Source organism: Carlito syrichta, unplaced genomic scaffold (genome assembly GCF_000164805.1).
Source record: "Carlito syrichta isolate Samal-C Ts95f unplaced genomic scaffold, Tarsius_syrichta-2.0.1 Scaffold314146, whole genome shotgun sequence".
NCBI classification, from domain to species: domain Eukaryota; kingdom Metazoa; phylum Chordata; class Mammalia; order Primates; family Tarsiidae; genus Carlito; species Carlito syrichta.
The window spans coordinates 82,809-105,132 of record NW_007258242.1 but is presented as its reverse complement, the minus strand read 5'-3'; the positions used below and the strand labels follow the sequence as shown (position 1 = coordinate 105,132).

Below are 22,324 nucleotides of genomic sequence, written 5' to 3'. Positions count from 1 at the left end.
ATGGGTTTGCCTTTCTCACCCATTGTACTTCAGTCAGCACCACTATCCAAGGGCTCAGAGTGTCTGGTCTACAGATGTGGAATCCCACGATATCACCTCAGTTCAAAGGAGCCACTTTACAGGAAAGGAGGTAGGTGATGGGCACATGACTGTAAAATTCAGTCATTTTACCACACATCACACCATATGGAAAGCAGATCGCCTACTAGAACAGTGGAAGAGCATCTTGAGGGTACAGCTAAGGTCCCAGCTTAGAACTGATGACCTGTAAAAATGAGTTTCATTCTTTTTTTGAGTCTGAGTCTCACTCTGCTACCCAGGTTGGAATGCAGTGGCATGATCATGGCTACCACAGCCTCAACTTCCAGGGTTCAGGTGATCCTTCCACCTCAGCCTCTGGAGTAGCCGGGACTACAGGCATGTGCCACAGGTGCAGTTAATTTTTTTATTTTTGTAGAGACAATGTCTTACCATGTTGCCCAGTCTGGTCTTGCATTCCTGGCCTCAAGTCATCCTCTCACCTAGGCCTCTCAAAGTGCTGGGATTACAGGTGTGAGTCACCATATCTGGCTTGAGTTTTATCCTTTATGTTGGGGCATAAACCATAAACCACTACCCATTGTATGGTGCTGTGCTCCCAATAAAAAGCATGGGTCTTAGAACCATGAGATGAAAGTATGTGTCCCACTTACCATGACCCCCACTAATCCACTAAGGGAGTTATATTTCTCGTCCAGACAACTTTAGGTTATGTGGGTATGGATGTTCTGGTTCCCAGAGTGGGCAAGCACCCATCATCAGAAGGCACATTAAGAGGTCGTCTAAACATAGCGTTCTAACTATCATCTGGTCTCTTGGATGCTTCATGCCAAAGGACCAGCAGGCAAAGAAAAGAGTCATATTAGCAGGACATCATAACGCTATATAGATGCTGCTATCTAATGAGAGCATAAAGAAATATATTTGGCACTCAGATGATCCATGAGGGCAGCATATCTTGGTACTCCTATGCCCAGTTTTAATTGTATAGCAACCACAGCCTGACAAGGGCATGGTTACTAGGGTCTCACATTTTTCACGGATGAGAATCTGGGTCATCCTACCAAGTAAGACATCTAGACAAGAGGAGGTGCTAACTGAAGGTGAGAGAAATCTAGAATGGATAGTAGAGGAAGGAGATGTTGAGCATCAGTTATGTCCTTGGAACCAAATGTAGGAATGAGAATTTCAATTTGTCCCATTTATCTTTCTCCTAGAGGTTTTTCTAGAAATTGTAACCAACTAGAATCCTGTACGAGCAACACTCAAGTGAAGTGAATTTAATGTGAGAAAGAAGTAGATCTCAGCAGTGCAGGGGGTGGACTGTTATGGATGCTGGGGCCCCACTCAGACCTCATCTGCAAGCTACTACGAGTGTTGACTACCAATAGCTCATAGTTGCCCTGTCTTCAGAGAATGCCCTCAGTCACATGGGAGTTGTCTACAACCCCAGCCAATGACTGTCAGACTGACATGGGGGTACAAAAAGCCAGCCCTCTTGCCTCAAGGTTGAATCAACTCTGTGATACAATTTGCTCCAAAGTTGCTCACGGAATTAGAATGAAGCCAATTCCAGTTAAGACCACATCCTTGCTTGGCTTTTTTTCCTGTTACCTCATCTATTTCCCTCACTCCTTTCCTTCTGAAGGTGCTTCTTTAATAAATCACTTACACAAATAATTCCTTTCTCAGATTCTGCTTCTAGATAACTCAAGAAAAAAGCCGGGCTCGGTGGCTCAGCCTGTAATCCTGCGCTTTGGGAGGCTGAGGTGAGTGAACTGCCTGAGCCCGCGGGTTCGAGACCCACCTGGGCAACTTGGCGAGACCTCATCTCCACATAAACCAAAAATTGGCCGGGCATGGTAGTGTGCGCCTGTAGTTCCAGCTACTTGGAAGGCTGAGGCAGAAGGATCGCCAGAGCCCAGCAGGTCGGGGCTGCGGTGGCCGGGAGCGACCACTACACTCCAGCCTGGGCGACAGAATGAGACTCTGACTCAAAAAATAATAATAAAGCTGGGCTCAGGGGCTCAGTCTGTAATCCCAGTGCTTTGGGAGGCCGAGATGAGTGGATTGCCTGAGCCTGCAGGTTCGTGACCTGCCTGGGCAACTTGGCGAGACCTCATCTCTACAATAAATCAAAAAATTAGCCCGGCATGGTAGCGCGTGCCTGTAGTTTCAGCTACTTGGAAGGTTGAGGCGGAAGGATCGCCGGAGCCCAGCAGGCGAGGCTGCAGTGGCCAGGAATAGCCACTGCACTCCAGTCTAGGTGACCAAGTGAGACTCCAACTCAAAAAAAAAAGAGCAAAAACTAATAAAGGTATAAAAAGAAACAATGCAGTAATCATAGAGATTTTAATACATTTATCTCAATAACTGATGGAATAAGCAGACAAAAAATCAACAGGGACATGAAGATTTGAATATTGTGGCTAACACACTTGACTGAATTGATACTGTTTCCCAAAACTTCAGAATATACATTCTTTTCAATTGCACATGGAACAATGACCAAAACAAACTATATGCTGAGCCATAATGCAATGCTACACATTTCTTTTTCTTTTTTTTGAGTTGGAGTCTCACTCTGTCACCCAGACTGGAGTGCAGTGGCCACTCCCGCCATCGCAGCCTTGAACTGCTGGGCTCCGGTGATCCTTCTGCCTCAGCCTTCCGAGTAGCCGAATACTACACATTTCAAAAGACTGAAATCACAGAGTATGTTCTCTGGTCACAAGGGAAATAAATCAGAAGTCCATAACAAAAGGGTAACTAGAAAATACCCAAATGTTTGATTTTAAGCTGTAGTCAATAAGTCAAAGAAGCTACAACAGAAATTAGAAAATGTTTTGGAAGGGAACAAAAATGCAGTTACTACTATCAGTTTTAAAGTTAGTGCCATTAAAATACATGTTTGATTCATAGTAAATTTTCAATCTTAAGTTTCCTAAAATAATAAACAATATGCATCAGCATGAGACAGAAAAGTTCGTATTGCCTGCTAGGAACTGCAACTGGTTGAAATTTCATTTACCTCTACCAGATTATTGCTAGCTGGTAAACTAGCATCCTGATGAAACAGTTTCCCCATGGGTGAAATAAAGAAAAAAAAAAGCCAAATAAGAAAACTCAGAGGAATTGGCATCCACGTAAAGAACAACTTTGTTTTTAGACTACTCTGTGTTTAACTCTTTTATGACAACCAAGGGACAAACACATAAGAAACAAGCCTGGAGGCAAACTTTCACATAATACCTTTACTGGATATTTCTTTGCAAAGTTCTTTGGAAGTGACTGCTTAGAAATTTCTGCCCAGCAGGCCATAATAAATAAATATTTTACAGTCACTCTCCTGATATAATAACTTTACTCATAATAACTAGCTAACCAAAAGAAAAACCTCCTTGGAATTCAACTTCTATTAATAACCCCAAAGTTAGCACACATTAAAAAAAAGTCAGTGCTTACTGCTACATTAAAAATAAATGAATCAGCTGATATGACATCTCTGTAGTTAATCAGAGAAAATTAATACTTTCATGATTTTTCCAGTAAAAACAATGACCTCAATATAAAGCTGTAACCCATAAACCTCTTGGCATTTGTATTTATAGCAGCCCAAGATAATACCGTATTACCAGTTGTTGTTGAATAGTTTCATGACGTTGCTTAAGAAGTTCTTCAGTCCTCTGCAAAAGACCAAATTCAGCTTTAAATTCAGCTATTATCTGATGCTTCTTTTTGAAAACTGTACTCTTGCTTCGAAGTTTATTGACATATCGTTTGAACTGTCAAAAAAACAAAAAACAATATGCAATCTGAGTAGAAAAGTAGTAGCTAAATACACATCTATAAACCTCATTGTATTAAAATTTCTTCTACTCGAGTGCCCAACACGTGTCATGAGTATTTAACAATTAGAACTTAGAAAGACGAACTGCTGAATTAAAATATTTTGTGTATGTTTTTATATTTTGGACCCATCTAAATATTCTAAATCATGCAAGGTATGGTGTAATCCCAGCACTTAGGAAGGTCAATGCGGGATGATCACTTGAGGCCAGGAGTTCGAGATCACCCGGGGCAACATAGCAAACCCTGTCTCTATTTAACAAAAAATATTCTAAATTATTATGCAAAACCTATTCATTTTGAACTTTACAAATAAAAATAAAAAAAGAAAAACTCAATCCTAAAAAAGTAAAAAGGTTTAAAAAGGATGAAGAACAAGTCGAAAATAATGACCACAATTCTGGCTGTGGTTTTATCATGATGTATCTTATGAGCTCTATTATTTTGGTAGCAGTACACTGATCTACTAGGACTAATATAGCCAACCAAATCATTGACACTTGTAGCTACTATTTATCACTTAAGAAATGTACTGTGATCAGATACCCTAAAAAGCATCTGAGACATTGGGTTCCATCCCAAATGCTATAAAGCTACAAATATTCTAAGTTAATGAAAACTTGTAGTTGTCTGATTAATCTATTTACCTACTTATGATATCAAAGTTATAACTACTCTAATAGAAAGACCCTCCCCCCACCTTTTTTTTTTTTTTATTTGGAGTCTCACTGTGTCGCCCAGGCTAGAATGCAGTGACACACTCACGGCCACCACAGCCTCGACCTGCTGAACTCAGGTGATCCTTCTGCCTCAGCCTTACAAGTAGCTAGAACTATGGGCACATGCCACCACACCCAGCTAGCTTTTTTGATTTTTTTTTTTTTATTGTAGAGATGAGGTCTCGCCAAGTTGCCCAGGTTGGTCTCGAACCTGTGGATTCAGGCAATCCTCTCACTTTAGCCTCCCAAAGTCCTGGGATTATAGGTATGAGTCACCGTGCCTGGCCAAAGACCCCATTATTAAGTAATATTAACTAGAGTATGGAAAAGCAAATGAAATAAAGTGAGCATGATATTTAAAGGAATTCATTTGGTAAGTACTACTTATTATCTATTATGTACTAGGCACTGTGCCAAACACTGAAGATACATCTTAGAGTTGCTTAGAATAAGATACTCGCAGATCCTGCCCCCATCAAGCTTAAGAAACAATGGAAGAAACAAATATTGAACAGAAATGTACAATGATGGAGAAAATTATAAAGAACTGAATGGGCTTCGTGAATAAATAACAAAAGTTTAACTGGGTTGGGATGAAGATAGGAAGGTGGGGGATTTGGATTTAGGGAAGGGGGGTTATGGTGAACTTCTTAGGGTAAATTAAATTTAAGCCAAGACTGAAGGAGTAGGAATGTGATAGAGGAAGGAAGAAGAGACAGGGAAGAGCCTTCCAGGAAGAGGGAACAGCATGCATAAAGGTCCTCAGACACTGGATCAATAAAAGTACAGTCATGTGCGACAAAACAATGCTTTGATCAATGATGGACTGCATATAAAACAGTGGTCCTATAAGATTATAATATTATATTTTTTACTGCACCTTTTCTACTTTAGACATATTTAGGTACATAAATACCTACCATTCTGGTTTTTGGTTTTTTTTTGTTTGAGTTGGAGTCTCACTCCTTCACTGAGGCTGGAGTGCAGTGGCATGCACGCTCACGGCCACCCTAGAGTCCACCCACTGGGTTCTGGCAATCCTGCTGTCTCAGCCTTCCAAGTAACCGGAACTACAGGCGCGCGCTACCATGCCTGGTTATTTTTTTATTTTATTGTAGAGATGAGGTCTCACCAAGTTGCCCAGACTGGTCTCGAACCCGCAGGCTCAGGCAATCCACTCGCCTCGGCCTCCCAAAGTGCTGGGATTACAGGCTGTGCCACCGAGCCCAGCCTACCATTCTGTTAAAGTTGCCTATGGTAACATGCTTTGTAGACTAGGAACAGTAGGCTACAACACAGAGCCCAGTTATGCGGTAAACTCTACCATGTAGGTTTGTGTAAGCTTACTCTATGTTCGCACAATGAAGAAATTGCGTAACAATGCATTTCTCAAAATGTATCCTCATCTTTAAGTGACACATGACTGTACAGTATTGCTCAGAGTGAGATGCAAATGACAGAAATTTCTCATATTTCTGAAACAGAACTTAATACTTAAAAAAGGCTTCTCGGCTGGGCTTGGTGGCTCAGTCTGTAATACCAGCACTTTGGGAGGCCAAGGAGAGTGGATTGCCTGAGCCCATGGGTTCAAGACCAGCCCGGGCAACTTAACAAGACCTCGTCTCTACAATAAATCAAAAAATAAGCCTGGCATGGTAGCGCATGCCTGTGGTTCCAGCTACTTGGAAGGCTGAGGCAGAAGGATCGCTGGATCCCAGCAGATCGAGGATGGAGTGGCGGTGAGTGTGACATGGCACTCCAGCTTGGGCAGCGGATTGAGACTCCAACTAAAAAAAAAAAAAGCCTAAAACCTTCTCTTATGTATCAATAGTACTAGTAATTTTTATATTTTAACTATATAAAATAATTTTCTCTGCTCTAATAACCTTTCATTAACTACATTATAAAGAAAATTTCTATAGTTATAACTTAGCCTACCATATTTAAGCACATAACTTCAAAACAAAAGCAAGCTTCCATATTACCTCATATGACATAATTTTTGGAGAATCTTAGCCTTTTTAATGCCTAGTGCTTCTTAAGCTAATTTTTGGGGAAAGAGAGTTAGTAAATAATTTTATAAATAATACAAGTAATGAACATATTACTGAAATTTTGGACAACAGAAAAAAAGAAAAAAAATCACTCAAAGCCATTATCGCAACATAAACTTTATTACCATGTTCATATTTTCCTTCCAATTTTTAAGGCTAATTCCTTTTTTGATTTTTTTTTTTGAATTGGAGTTTTGCTCTGTTGCCCAGGCTGGAGCACAGTGGCTTGCTCATGACCATCGCAGTCTTTTCCTGCTGGGCTCAAGAGATCCTTCTGCTTCAGTCTTCCAAGTAGCTGGAACCACAGGCGGGTGCCACCATGCCCGGTTTACTTATTTATTGTAGAGACGGGGTGTCATCAAGTTGCCCAGGCTGGTCTCGAACCCCTGGGGTCAGGCAATCCTCTAGCCTCTGTCTCCCAAAGTGCTGGGATTACAGGTTGAGTCACCGAGTCCAGTCAAGGCTAATTCTAACGTCAATAATTCTAATTATAAGGTAGTAAACTAGGGAGTATAGCATTTCTAAAATTTAAGTTTTGTCTTAAAGACTTGGCTGATTCCTAAATATACAAAGAAATTCCCTTAAAATAGTAAGATTAAAAAGAATTGGCTGGGCTCGGTGGCTCAGCCTGTAATCCCACTGGGGTGGCCATGAGTGTGCCACTGCACTCCAGCCTGGGTGATGGAGTGAGACCCCAACTCAAAACAAAAAACAAAACAAACAAAAAAACTTCCAATTCTGTGTTTAGACATCTTTTAAAATTTGATTTAAAGCTTGAATAAAGTAAAGAACACATTGTGTTTTAGAACAAGGAAGTTAAATTTTTTTTTCTATCCATGATTAAGTTAGTTATTTTTTGTTGTTGTTTTTTTAAGTCAGAGTCTCACTTTGTTACCCAGGCTGGAATGCAGTGACACACTCACAGCCACTGTAGTCTCGACCACTGGGTTCAGGTGATCCTCCCGCCTCAGCCTTCCAAGTAGCTGGAACCAGAGGCATGCTCCACCACGACCAGCTGATTTTTTTATTTATTGTATAGATGAGGTCTCGCCAAGTTGTCCAGGCTGGCCTCCATCCCCTGGGCTCAGGCATTCCTCTCACCTTTGCCTCCCAAAGTACTGGGATTACAGGTGTGAACCACCACACCTGGCCAAGTTAGTTTTAACATTCAGGAATCTAGCCTATACACAGCAAATTCTCAATGGCTGGATTACAGAAACTAGTTTAAAAATTTAAGTCATACCAATGTACCTAGAGTCTAATAACTGGCAAATATTCCTTTTAAAGAATAAATGTGTAAGCCTGACATAACTACAGACTTAGAATGCCTAGAGTAACTATATGTGCTATTAAAAGTGTCCTGGGCAAAGTGCCCAAAATGAAATCAACCCTGTTCATCTGCTATCCTCTGTAATATTGAGGCCAATTTTCCCCTTTTCTATCTTGCTGTGCACCAGAAATATTTTTAAAAGCTAAAAGCTATAAATGTTTTTGGTGAAAGAACAAACCTACAAATTACTCAATGTGCTATATGCTGCTTGGTTATTATTTGACAGTCATTGTACATACTGCCTAAAGGAAGGGTAGTTAGGGTTCAGAAAAATCACAGCTCCATACTGTTAGTGGGGTCTGGGCACAGAGCTGACGTGTAGAGAATCGAGTAGTTGACAGATTGGTTAAAATAAACAAGTTAATTAATTGAGCAAATAAATAAATGCAATATAGAAAAAGAGAACCAAATTTTTCAACTCTAGGGAAGATCTTTTAAAACAAGTCAAGCTATAAAGAATCTTGAGGTGTTGGGTGGTGGTTAGGACCCATGGTTTTATAATGCATGTACACAAATAGGTATAGACATAGTTATATTTCCATGTGGGAGTATACATATGTGTATACATATATGCATTTGTCTATTCATTTTTGTACTTAGGAGCTAGCAATGTAATAAGGGAAGAAAAATAGATAAAAGGATATAAGGATGGGAAAGAAGAAATAAAATTCTCATTATTCATATATTATACTGTTATCTTTGTGAAAAATTAAAAAGCATTCAAAGATAAATTATTATACTTAATAAAGATAATTTAGTAAGCTTACTCAATACAAAGTCTACAGCAAAAATCAGTTGCATTTCTATATTTAAACAACAATTAAAATACATAATTGTACAGGGCAACCCCCTCGGGTCCCCTCCTACCGTGGGAGCCTTTCTGTTCTCTTAATAAATCCTGTTTTTTTTTTTTAAGTTATAATTTTACAATTATAAAAAAAAATAAGTGAGCTGGGCACGGTGGGTCGTGCCTGTAATCCCAGCACTTTGGGAGGTGGAGGCAAGAGTATTGCCTGAATCCAGGGGTTCGAGATTAGCCTGGGCAACATGGTGAGACCTTGTCTCTACAAGTCAATCATAAAATAGGCTGGGCTTGGTGGCTCAAGTACTGGTAATTCCAGTACTTTGGGAGGCCGAAGTCAGAAGTAAATCATAAAATGGGCTGAGTTTGGTGGCTCAAGTACTGGTAATCCCAGTACTTTGGGAGGTCGAAGTCAGAAGTTTGCCTGAACCCATGGGTTTGAGACCAGCCTGGGTAACTTGGCAAGATTTCATCTCTACAATAGATCAAAAAATTATCTGGGCATGGTGGCACAAGCCTATAGTTCAAGCTACTCAGAAGACTGAGGCGGAAGGATCACATAAACCCAGCAGGTAGAGGCTTCGGTGGCTGTGAGCGTGCCACTGCACTCCAGCCTGGGTGACAGAGTGAGACTCCAACTCAAAAAAATAAAAAAATAAAATTTAAAAATAAATAAATACATAAGCCAGGCATGGTGGTACATGCCTGTGGTCCAGCTACTTGGAAAGCTGAGGCCGAAGAATCACCTGAGCCCAGCAGGTTGAGGCTGCAGTGGCTGGGAGCATGTCACTGTACTCCAGCCTGGGCAACATTGAGACTCCAACTTCAAAAAAAAAGTGAGACTGAGAATAAATCCAACACAAGATGTATAAAACAGAAAATTATAAAACTATGCTGAAAGACCATCTAATAAATGGAGATCTATCACATTCATGGATTGGAAATTCAGTATCATTCAGATGCCAATCCTCCTCAAATGAATCACAGATTCAATGCAACTCTGATAAAAATTCGAACAGGTTTTTGAGTACAACTTGTTAAACTGATTCCAAAATGTGTATGCAAGGGCAAAAGACAATAATGGCAAAGGCATTTCCTAAAGAAGAAGAGCCAGGTACGGACAGGGTGGGTGGCACTTGGCAGAGATCACAATTTATTATAAAGCTATAGATACTAAGAGAGTATAGCAATAACACACAGATAAATAAATTGACCAATGGAACAAGATAGCAAGCATAAACCACACATCTAGGAAACTTGATAGAGTTGGCACTGCAAATTTGAGGGAAAAGAATGGACTTTTCAATTGATGCATTCCTTCATGTCACATAAAAATCATTCCAAGTAATTAAGTCATATAGATTTAAATGTGAAAGACAAAACTAAAAAATTTTTAGATTATGGGAAGGTATTTTTAGAATTTGGGGATAGAAAAGGATTTCTACTTTTCTTTCTTTCTTTCTTTCTCTCTCTCTCTCTCTCTCTCTTTCTTTCTTTTTTTTTTTAAGATGGGGTCTCATTATGTTGCCCTGTCTGGATTCAAACTCCTGGGCTCAAGTGATACTCCTACCTCAGTCTTCTGAATACTTGGGACCACAGGTGTATGCCACCACACCCAGCTACTGACTTTCTTAACACACACAAAAAAGCACAAACTGAAAAATAAGTGAATGATAAACTGGACTAAAATTAAGAACTTTTGTTCATCAAAATATCTATGAAGGCTGGGTGCAGTGGCTCACGCCTGTAATCCCACCTTGGGAGGTGGAGGCAAGAGGATTGCCTGAGGCCACAGGTTTGAGACCAGCCAGGCCTCTACAATAAATCAAAAAAATTAGCTGGGCATGGTGGTGTGTGCCTGTGGTTCCAGTTATTTGGAAGGCTGAGGCAGAAGGATCACTTGAGCCCAGCAGGTCGAGGCTATGGTAGCCATGACTGTGCTATCACACTCTAGCCTGGGCGACAGAGTGAGACTCCTACTCAAAAAAAAATTTATATATATATATATATATATATATATATATATATATACATATATGAAGAGAGTACAAAGCACAAGTTGGGAGAATATATTGCAACACATTAAACCAATAAAGGATTTGTATCTAGAATATATAAATTAAACTTACAAATCAATGAAAGAAAGGCAAACAATCCAAAAGAAAAATTGAATAATATATTTGCATGGGTACTTTATAGGTGAGATAACCCTAAATAGCCAATAAACAAATTTAAAAATGCTCAAATTCATTAGTAATCAAAGTAGTAATACAATTTAAAATCACCATGAGACACCATGTTCATACCCACCCACCTGGCAAAAATAAAAAAAATCTTTCAATACCAAGTATTAGTGAAGATATGGAGAACATAGAATACCCTTACACAACTGAGAGAGGGAGATCACTTAGAGCAGTAGCTTGGAAAACAACTTGGCATGTCATCCTACTTTGACATTGTATATACTTCATGTCTCATCAAATCCATTCCTGTGAATAGCAGGACTTCTCTATCTCTCTCTCTCTCTTTCTCGACTTCGCTCTCTCTCTCTCTAAGTCAGAGTCTCACTCTGTTGCCCTGGCTGGAGTGCAGTGGCATGCTCACGGCCACTACAGTCTCGAACTGCTGGGCTCAGGTGATCCTTCTGCCTCTGCCTTCCAAGTAGCTGGAATCACAGGTGCATGCCGCCACACCTGACTAATTTTTAAAATTTATTGTAGAGACAAGGTCTTGTCAAGTTGCCCAGGCTGGTCTCAAATCCCTGAGCTCAGGCAGTCCTCTCATCTCTGCCTCCCAAAGTGCTGGGATTACAGCTTCTCAAACTATCTATGGTAAAGGACTAGTTTTCTGGTTTTTGGGTTTTTGTTTTTTGGTTTTTTTGAAGGCGTAGGATTACAGCTGAGCCACGGAGCCCGGCTGGTTTTTGTTTTTGAGTTGGAGTCTCACTCTGTCATCCAGGCTGGAGTGCAGTGGCACGCTCAAAGCCACAGCAGCCTCAACCTTCTGGGCTCAGGCAATCCTTCCAACCCAGCCTTCCAAGTAACTGGAACTACAGGCGAGTGCTACCACGCCCAGTTTATTTTTTTATTTATTATAGAGACGAGGTCTCACCAAGTTGCTTAGGCTGGTCTTGAACCCCTGAGCTCAGGCAATCCTTTCACCTCGGCCTTCCAAAATGCTGGGATTACAGGCTTGAGCCACCGCACTTGGCCTTAGTTTTAAAAAAATTTCTAGTTATTTGTGAATTGGATACTTTTGTAAAACAACAAAAATGCTGAACTTTAATCAAAATGACTATAAATGTTTCTAAATGCTTCCTCTCAACTTATATGTCATACATCAATAACGTTTGTGGCCTGGAACTGGTCTCCACACCACACTTTGAACAGCACTACTCCAGAGCAGAGCTTCCTAACTGGCGTATGTTCTAGCACTCCTGTGCCATAAACAGTATGTATGTCAAAATATTAATCCATTCAACCTCTGAAGTAGCTAGGCAAGATAATGTGAAGAACTCCTAGCCACTCACCCTTAGTTATAAGCATCTTTGACCTTTTACCTCAGTGTGCTAAACAGTCATCATTTTCTTTTAAGTGTCTTATTGTGAAACAAGTTAGGAGAAAATGCCCTGGAGAAACTCTTGTTCATGATAACTGGGAGACATATATAAGAATGCTGATAGAAACAGTACATAACAAAAAATTGGAAAACAAACGATGTATCCAACTGTAAAAAAAATCTAATTGTCATGTACTCATTCAATATATTTATGGCGAAATAAACAATTATAGGTTCAAGCAATAACATAGAGCAAAAAAAAAAAAAAGCAACAGAAGAACTAACAGGGTTTGCTGTTGCTTAGGAAAACTAAATAATATATTATTTAGGAATACAAATATGTGAACAGACAATGAATAAAAGTCAAGAATTATAAATACAAAGCTCAGGATGGTAGTTACCTCTGAGAGGGGCGGAAATAGGATGGCATGGGGAGGGGCACACAGGCAACTTCAAAGGTTCTTTTCCTTAAACTGGATGATGAATATATACATATTCATAATATTTCTCATAAAACACATATACATATATATAAACATTTTCTCCTACTCATAATTTGTAAAATTTTAGTATTTTGAAAAGTAAACTGACATTAAAGAATTGACCTAAAAGATCCCAAATCTAACCAATAAAAGCTCCAGAAGAAAACCAAACAAGTAGAAATAATACTAAAACCATTTTCCAGACTGAAGGAGTTCTAAATTAAAAGGGCCAACAGAATATCCAGCTCAATGAAAGAAAAAAAGAGTTTATACTTAGGCTCATCATCTTACAAATTAAAAAAGTCAGAGAGGATCCCAAAAGTTTTAAGAAGAGGTAAAATAACAGCACTAATAACAAGAAAAGATCACATCCAAAGGACTGCGAGTCACAAAAGCTCACACAGCAACAATGGGTACTAGAAGAAAACAGGACCATACCTTCAAATGTGTTAGGGAAAAAGATTTTCAACCAGTTTACTACACAGGCAAACAATTACATATAATGGTGGAGTAAAAACAGTTTCAAATATGTAAGAGCCTCAAAAATGTATCTTCCAAGTCCCTCTTTTTTTAAAGAACATTCTCTATTATACCAAGAAAATAAGGCTAGCATGGTGGCTCACGTCTGTAATCCTAGCACTTTGGGAGGCCAAGGCAGGAGGACTGCTTGAGCCCAGGAATTCGAGACCAGCCTGGGCAACATAGTGAGATTTTGTCTCTACAAAAAATAAAAAATAAAGAAATTAGGTGGGTGTGGTGGCACATGTCTATAGTCCCAATTGTTCGAAACGCTGAAGTAGAAGGATTGCCTGAACCCAGGAGGTCAAGGCTGCAGTGAGCCATGATCATGCCTGCGCTCTAGCCTGGGCCACAGAGTGAGACGCCGACTCAAAATAATAATATTATTATTATTATACGGTCGGGTGCGGTGGCTCAAGCCTGTAATCCCAGCACTTTGGGAAGCTGAGGTGAGAGGATTGCCTAAGCCTAAGGGTTCGAGACCAGCCTAGGTAACTTCGTGAGACCTCATCTCTACACTAAAAAAAAAAAAAAAAGTAGCCAGGCGTGGTAGCATGCGCCTGTAGTTCTGATTACTTGGAAGTATGAAGCGAAAGGATTGCCTGAGCCCAGCAAGTTGACGCTGGGATGGCCGTGAGCATGCCACTGCACTCCAACCTGAGCAACAAAGTGAGACTCCAACTCAAAAAATATATATATAGGCCGGGCTCGGTGGCTCAGCCTGTAATCCCGCGCCTTTGGGAGGCTGAGGTGAGTGGATTGCCTAAGCCCGCGGGTTCGAGACCTGCCTGGGGAACTTGGCGAGACCTCATCTCTACAATAAATCAAAAAATTAGCCGGTCGTGGTAGCGCGCGCCTGTAATTCCAGCTACTCGGAAGGCTGAGGCGGAAGGATCGCCGGAGCCCAGCAGGCGAGGCTGGGGTGGCCGGGAGCGGCCACTGCACTCCAGTCTGGGTGACAGAGTGAGACTCAAAAAAAAATATATATATATCATTATATATATATAATAATTTTGTATTATTATAATATTATTATTTTTTAAATACTTAAGGAAAATAATTTTTAAAATAATATTTTAAGTCCAGCCTGAGAAACACAGGGAGACCTCATCTCCAGAAAAATTTTTTTAAAAAGTTATCAGGGTATGGTGGCACATGCTTGTAGTCCCAACTACTTGCAAGGCTGAGGCAGAAAGGATTGCCTGAGCTCAGGAGGTGGAGGCTGTGGTGAGCTGTGATCATGCCACTTCACTCCAGTCGGGAAGAGAATGAGACCCCAACTCAAAAAAATTTATATTTTAAAGGGATATCTTAAAACAATTTTAAAGGAATATTGAAAAATTTTAAGGAATTAAAAATAATTTTTAAAGAAAAATAATTTAAAAATAAATAGTTAAAGAAATAATTTTAAAAGGAATAATTTACAAAATATTTCTAGCTTACGCCTGTAATCCCAACACTTTGGAAGGCTGAGGCAGGAGAATCTCTTGAGCCTAGGAGTTCAAGATCAGCCAAGCTAATATAGCAAGACCTCATTTACAAAAAAACTTAAAATTAAAATAATAAAAAAGATTAATCAAGTGGTGGTACATGCCCCAGCTCCTCGGGAGGCTGAGACAGAAGGAACACCTGCAGCCAGGAATTCGAGGCTGCCATGAGCTGAGACTGTGCCACTGCACTCTAGCCTGGGTGACAGAGTGAGGCCTTGTCTCAAAAAATGTTTTCAAAAATTTCTAAAGGAATTATTGAAAGAATAATTAAATAAATGAAGAAAAAAAATTTTTGCATTTAAGGTGGCTTATTTTTTGTTTACTTGTCTTTAGACAATTTGATTATATTATACCAGTAGTGCCAAAAAAGTGTATACACATTTTAAGAGATGTTATCTATATATTACTTTTCAAAGTACTTTTCAGAAGTGTCTGGATGCCGACGATAACTACTTTTTTTTTTTTTTGAGTTGGAGTCTCACTGTGTCGCCCAGACTGGAGTGCAGTGGTCGCTCCCAGCCACCACAGCCTCGACTTTGCTGGGCTCTGGTGATCCTTCCGCTTCAGCCTTGCAAGTAGCTGGAACTACAGGTGTGTGCTACCACACCCAGCTAATTTTTTTGGATTTATTGTAGAGATGAGGTCTCACCAAGTTGCCCAGGCAGATCTCGAACCTGCGGGCTCAGGCAATCCACTCACCTTAGCCTCCCAAAGGTGTAGGATTACAGGCTGAGCCACCGAGCCTGGCTGCCGACGGTTAACTATTTTGAGCACCTCTTGTAACTAAGAAGTAAAACGTGACTTGTATTCATCTTACAATTTTAATACAGTTTTTTCCTTTCTTAAAATGTGTATATATATATTTTTAGCACCTCTGTATATATATTTTATTGATATTTTTAAAAAGGCATTAATATTTCTTTAAAAAGGCATTATTAATATTCCTTTTGTTGTTTAATATTCTTTATAAATTCAACTTTTAATATGTGTGATGTTCCACATGTTAATGTGTTTCATTTCAATGTTCAGCATTATTTTGTTATGATTTTGTTGTCTGAGTTGCCCAGGCCAGTCTCGAACCCCCCAGCTCAAGGCAATTTTCTCACCTCGGCCTCCCAAAGTGCTGGGATTAAAGACTAAGCCACTGCACCTGGCTAGAAAAAATGATTTTTTAAAGACATAGAAGGCTGGGCGTGGTGGCTCACGCTCCAGCACTCAGGGAGGCCACGGTGAGAGGATTGCCTGAGCCCGCAGGTTTGAGACCAGCCTGGACAACTTGGTGAGACCTCATCTCTACAATAAAAAAAAAAAACAGGAGATAAGCAACAAATGCTTGGAACATTAAGGAAAAAGCTTCCTACAGTGCACTATATCAAGTCAATCAAATTTGTCATTAAAATGAACTAAAAAGTTTGCCATTGGACAGGAAAGCCCATTATAGCAGCTATTACTAATCATCTATTCCAATATATAATTGTAATTTAAATTAGTCATTTATGAAAGAGCAGCCATCATTTTAGATGTGAAGATCAAATAAAATGAATGCTTTATGGTTTATGTCTGTAGGTGCTAAAGAGTACTCAATTGTGTGAAGCTCTAATCTTTATCTCTGTGTACATTTGGTTTTGGTAATGATCTAATCTTTATATTGCTAGCTTCTGGCTTTGGGACCAATTTTAAAGCCTCAGTTCCTTTGTGATAAAAATGGAATCTGACAGATATTCTTTCTCCTTTTATCTAGTCAATATGTTTTAGAACCTTTAATAGTAAAAGTCAAAATCTGGGCTAGCTTTTTTAATGGATGGGCAGTTTACTTCCCTATGTAACCATTTACAAATGCTTTTCAAGTTTACCTAGAATAAAAATAAATACTGAATTCCAGATATTATCCTGGAAATTTAGATGAAAACATGAATCTCTAATCCTACTGCAAATTGTGTCTCTCAATATCTGGCATGAAAATTATTTTCAGAGCAATTAGCTGGGAAGACTTAACAAGACTACTGACTATCATATAATAAGTACTTTACATTGTTCAAGAACCACAGAGAGCTATTTTTTTAAAGCACTAGAAAACATATAGAGAAATTAATATGACCCACCAAAGTTCAGCAAATTAGAAAAATAGGACTAGAATGAGTATTTTGTCTGCAGATCCTGTTAGTCCAATATCTGTGCTATTTTCCATTTCTTAATTAAACCAACTTGTCAGTTATTTCATGAAATCATGTATAAGCACAGAAAACTACAGGCCCGAGGGAATTAGTCATAAGATGAGATAATATCAACTGTTTAAGGCTAGCATGAATATGCCCAAACACCACAATTTTTTTGCCCAATTTTTAGTGTCTTGTGTTCTAGACAGAACTTCAGATTTGCAGAAAACCTGAAGAGGCCATCTTTTCATGTCACGCTCTGATCAATCATTTGGACTCCTGAAGTCTGGTCTCAGAGCTGCTCTTTAAGGTAAGAGAAAATATTTCAAAGCAACCTTTGTTATCTGCTAAAATTACGGTCTTTTCAAATCATCTGTCACAACTACTGCCTTATGAATACACATACAAATACTATTCTAACCTTTTCCAACCTGTTGTTGTTATGCTTTCAGTTTTAAATTAGAAAATCTCGCCACACCAAGCAGAAACAATGTGATTACCTACATATGGTAGAAATTAAGAGAGTCTATAATAAGCAATATGATATATACTGGTAGAAATCTGTCTTAAATGAAACTTGTGGCACAGAAACATCCATCTGTGAAACAGTTAATCACACCATCTAAGGTCTCTGTGCTTCTATTATAAATCAAATCACCACCACACAGCTGTTACTATCTCTAATGGGTGCTTCAACTGCTGTCCTAGTTAACTCTCCAGAAAAGAAAAATCTATAAAAAGCTTTAAAATTTGGGGTGAAAATTGTGGTGTTACTTAGATTTGCATGCATAATACACTATTTCTATTACAGTGAATTGAACCAAACTTACTTGATTTTGTTTTGTATCTCTTCAGAAATTTTAGGGGCCTCAGGTCCTGCCATGAACTCTAAAGAGTACAATGTGATATGAAAGGTTCTAAAAATATCATAGGTTTGCCCGGGCTCACTTCGAAGGGTGGATGATTCAATTACAAGTGTCAAAATTTGATTCCTAATTTTTCAGGACCTGACAGCTGCAGCAAATCTTGCCAGGATTCCCTTATCTTCATTGTGCTTCTCTTTGAAGTATTTAAAGATGATTTCATAATCTTTGCAATTTAGCTCTAGGATTTCTGTCGGTAGCTGTAGAATGAATTGGTTGGCCCTTTCTAAAGCTGCTTATAAATATTATTTGACCAAGCACATTTTTAAAGTAGCTATAACTGCAAAACAGCTGAGCTTCTTGTAATGGTCAGGGGAGAAAACACAATGGACTATATAAATCCATACACCATAAATCAGGGGTGACCTTTTAATACATGAAGTGCAAAAGGAACCTTAACCAGAGGTTCATCTATTGCTATAAAAAAGTTCAGACCCAAAAGGCATGCATATATTTGAATGATAGGCAAGGAGCTAGCACTATATCACTGGGGCTGAATTTTCCTTTGTTTTTTCAAAATACAAAAGCAGAGACTCAGAGATATTAAAGTGACTAAATGGTAGAAATCAGTAGCAGTATAGCACTACTACAAGAGATACAGACTATATCCTTTGGTCTTCCATTAGCTGAGAGAAAGTCTTCAAGCTTAAATTGCTGCCTGTGAAATGCAAAAATCATACCAAAAGAATTGGCTGGAGGCTACCAGATGAAATGGAAAATTAAATTTGTGGTCTGGTATACAAATATATTTATTTGTACAATAAAATAAATATCTGTGGTTAGGACCAAGAGTTACATATAATCAATTCTTATCAACTGAAGTCTACTAAGAAGTGCCAAGACATTTTAAAAAAATTATCACTTTTCTAAGGAAGAAATATATCTAGATTAGATTACACACTTTCATTCAGGTTTTTTTCTATACTTTTACCAAGTTTCTGGTACTAAGTCAACAATGGTAAACAAGAGATAAAACCTTGCCATCACAGAGCCTACTGCTTTCTCAGAGGAGGAAAACAAGTGATGACACAAGTATATAAGTGTGCTGTAATATACAGACACAAAAAAAGAATGCTACAGTAGTACATTTCAGAAGGATTAGGGTTGTAGGTTGTGCTCTGGTTATGTTTCCTGGAGGAGGTGCTACTTAAGTTAAGATGAAACATTTATATTTTAAAAAGCATACTGCCAGGCTCAGTGGCTCAGCCTGTAATCCCGCGCTTTGGGAGGCAGAGGTAAGTGGACTGCCTGAGCCCATGGGTTAGAGACCCACCTGGGCAACCTGGCGAGACCTCATCTCTACAATAAATCAAAAATTAGCCGGGTGTGGTAGCGCGCGCCTGTAGTTCCAGCTACTTGGAAGGCTGAGGCAGAAGGATCGCCGGAGCCCAGCAGGTCGAGGCTGCGGTGGCCGGGAGCGTGTCACTGCACTCCAGTCTGGGTGACAGAGTGAGACTCCAACTCAAAAAAATAAAAAAAAAGAAAAGAAAGCATACTGATCACAGTAACCTTTTATTGACAAAACTGGGAGTCATAATTTATGGCCATTAACTATTCTACTATTCTATAATACTATGTTTTCTATCTCCTCTCACACTGAAGATATTTCTAGGTAAAATTTAAAAATCATTCTAAATTATGGAATGTAAGATCACAATATTAAAATCCTGTCTCAATATTTGAAGTTATTGTAATCTGGAGTAATAGCAATAATTTATACTTACAAAGTCCTAAGAAACACTCCATTACTAGACCATTGCCAACAGTGCCTTACTAGACTCTGGTGTGGCCATGTGCTCTCTGAGCTATGTTGTCACCATGTTTCCCAGCTTTGGCCCCCTTCCCTATCTTGGGGAGGTAAATCTCCCCTCTTTCTAATTTAGTTTTAAACAACTATATTTTCTAATTTTAAAAAAATCCTTAGAAACAACCACATGAAGATTCTGACTAGAATCTAACACTAACCAATCTGAAAATTGAAATCTCATTTCTCATCTGGTTGATAAAATATAGAAAAATCATACACAGAGATTCATATTTACTCACACAGTTTTAGGCAGGGATTCATAATAAATACCCCAAATTATAGATTCTTAGTGTTGAAAGGGCCTCAGTGACTTTCAAACTTTTTTTTTTAACAGTGGAATTTTATTATCAAACAAATTCTTACTTGGAACTCCAATATATAATTCGGATAAAGCAGAACTGATGTGGATGCAGTTAGAAGAGTAGCCTAGGACACTTCCAAATTGTCCACTGAGGTACTTCTTCAGACCCCACATGCTCCTCTAACATAGTGTAGAAACTACTGATAAGAATTTTGAGCTTGATAGTAGACTGAAGACACACCCCAGAATCTCTCTCCCAAAAATTCTTTTTTTTTTTGAGTCGGAGTCTCACTCTGTCACCCAGACTGGAGTGCAGTGGCCGCTCCTGGCCACCGCAGTCTCGACCTGCTGGGCTCCGGCAATCCTTCCGCCTCAGCCTTCCAAGTAGCTGGAACTACAGGCATGCACTACCACGCCCGGCTAATTTTTTTTTGATTTGTTGTAGAGATGAGGTCTCTCCAAGTTGCCCAGGCGGGTCTCGAACCTGCGGGCTCAGGCAATTCACTCACTTCAGCCTCCCAAGGTGTGGGATTACAGGCTGAGCCACCGAGCCCGGCTCCAAAAATTCTTAAAAGTAATAGAAAAAAAAAAATGCATATACAACACCAAATCACCAAACATTTGAGGAGAACCAACACCATGAAGGAATTTTAAACTCAAAGAGAAGAACTAACAGTTATTAGTTAAACTGTGTCCATTATTAGAGCAAACAGAACTATATTAGAATATGTTAAAATTTAGTTAATTATTACTTTTAGAAAGAAGAGCACAGTATATCCAGAAACTATTAGAGCTCTATCAGAAAATTAAAATATTTTTCACAGAAATAAAATGATCGATAATAAGATAATAGCTAAAAAAGTAAATGAAGATGTTGGAAGATTATGCTAAAGGAATACAAAGAATTTATTCTTAGCAAAAGAACAATGAAACAGAAAATATGAAAAATTAAAAGAAACATGGAGACTATTCAACAACAAAAGTACAAAAATCAATTAAAAAATGGGCAACAGACTTGACACATTTCCACAAAGAAGATACACAAATGGCCAATAAGCACATAAAAAGATGTTCAACAGTATTTCTTGTTAGAGAAATGCAAATCAAAACCAAAATGTCACAAAATTCTTCACATGTACTCTGTATGTACCTCTGGCAATAAAATTTGAAATTAAGCAGAAAAAAAAAAAACAAAAACAAAACAAAACAAAAAACCAAAATGATACCATTTCACACTCACTAGAATGGCTATAATGAAAAAGAAAAAGGAAAATAAATGTTGGCAAAGTTATGGAGAAATTGAAACCCTTGGACTGCTGATGAGAATGTAAAATGATAGGGTCACTGTGTAAAAAAATATGGCAGTTTTCAAAGAGTCAAACATAAAATAATCTTATGAACCAACAATTCTTCTCCTACAGATATACCCAAAATAACTGAAAACAGAGACTCAAACAGATACTTGTATGCCAATGTTCACAGTAGCATTATTGATAATAGCCCAAAGGTAGAAACAACCCAAGTGTCTATCAACAGATAAATGGATGAACAAAACGGGGTATATCCATAAAATGAAGTATGATCCAGTCATAAAAAGGGATGAATTCTGATACATGATTCAACAAACAGGACTCTTGTACACATTATGCTAAGAGAAATAAGTTGACACAAATGGATAAATACTGTATGATACCACTTACATGAGTTATCTAGAATGTTCAAATTCAGAGACAGAATGTAGAATAGAGGTTACCAGGGGCTGGGGAAAGGGAAAATGAGGAGTTATCACTTAATGGGTAAATAATTTATTTTTAAGTTTTGGAATAGTGGTGATAACTATACAACATTATGAAAATACTAATGCCACTAAATTGCACGCTTATGAATGGTTTAAACAGTAAGCTTACGTTATGTATATTTCACTACGCACACAAAAAATCAAATATACATCTACCCTATAACAGCCATTCCACTACTAAATATTTACCAAAGAGAAAACAAAATATATGTCCAGGCAAAGACTTGTACACAAATGTTTATAAGAGCTTTATTTGTGATAGACAACAACTAGAAACAGCCCAAATGGCTATCAACAAGCGAGTGGATAAACAAACTGATATGTCCATATGATGAACTATAAGTCTGCAATAACAAAGAATGAGCTGGTCAGACTTGGAGGCTCAGCCTGTAATCCCAGCACTTTGGAAGGCTGAGGCAAGAGGATTGCCTGAGCCTGTGGGTTTGAGACCAGCCCTGGCAACTTGGCGAGACCTCGTCTCTACAATAAATCAAAAA

The 22,324-nt window shown here is 38.7% G+C and overlaps 1 protein-coding gene across 2 annotated transcripts in view; it reads right to left on the bottom strand.

Annotated features, from left to right (window-relative positions):
• Window positions 1-22,324, bottom strand: part of IFT81 (intraflagellar transport 81) — a 115,883-nt gene that overhangs the window by 46,364 nt on the left and 47,195 nt on the right. For both annotated transcript variants that reach the window (XM_008071169.1, XM_021719110.1), the window contains one exon: window positions 3,675-3,824. In XM_008071169.1, the coding sequence (XP_008069360.1) occupies window positions 3,675-3,824 (150 nt within the window). The remainder of the gene's footprint in view (window positions 1-3,674; window positions 3,825-22,324) is intronic.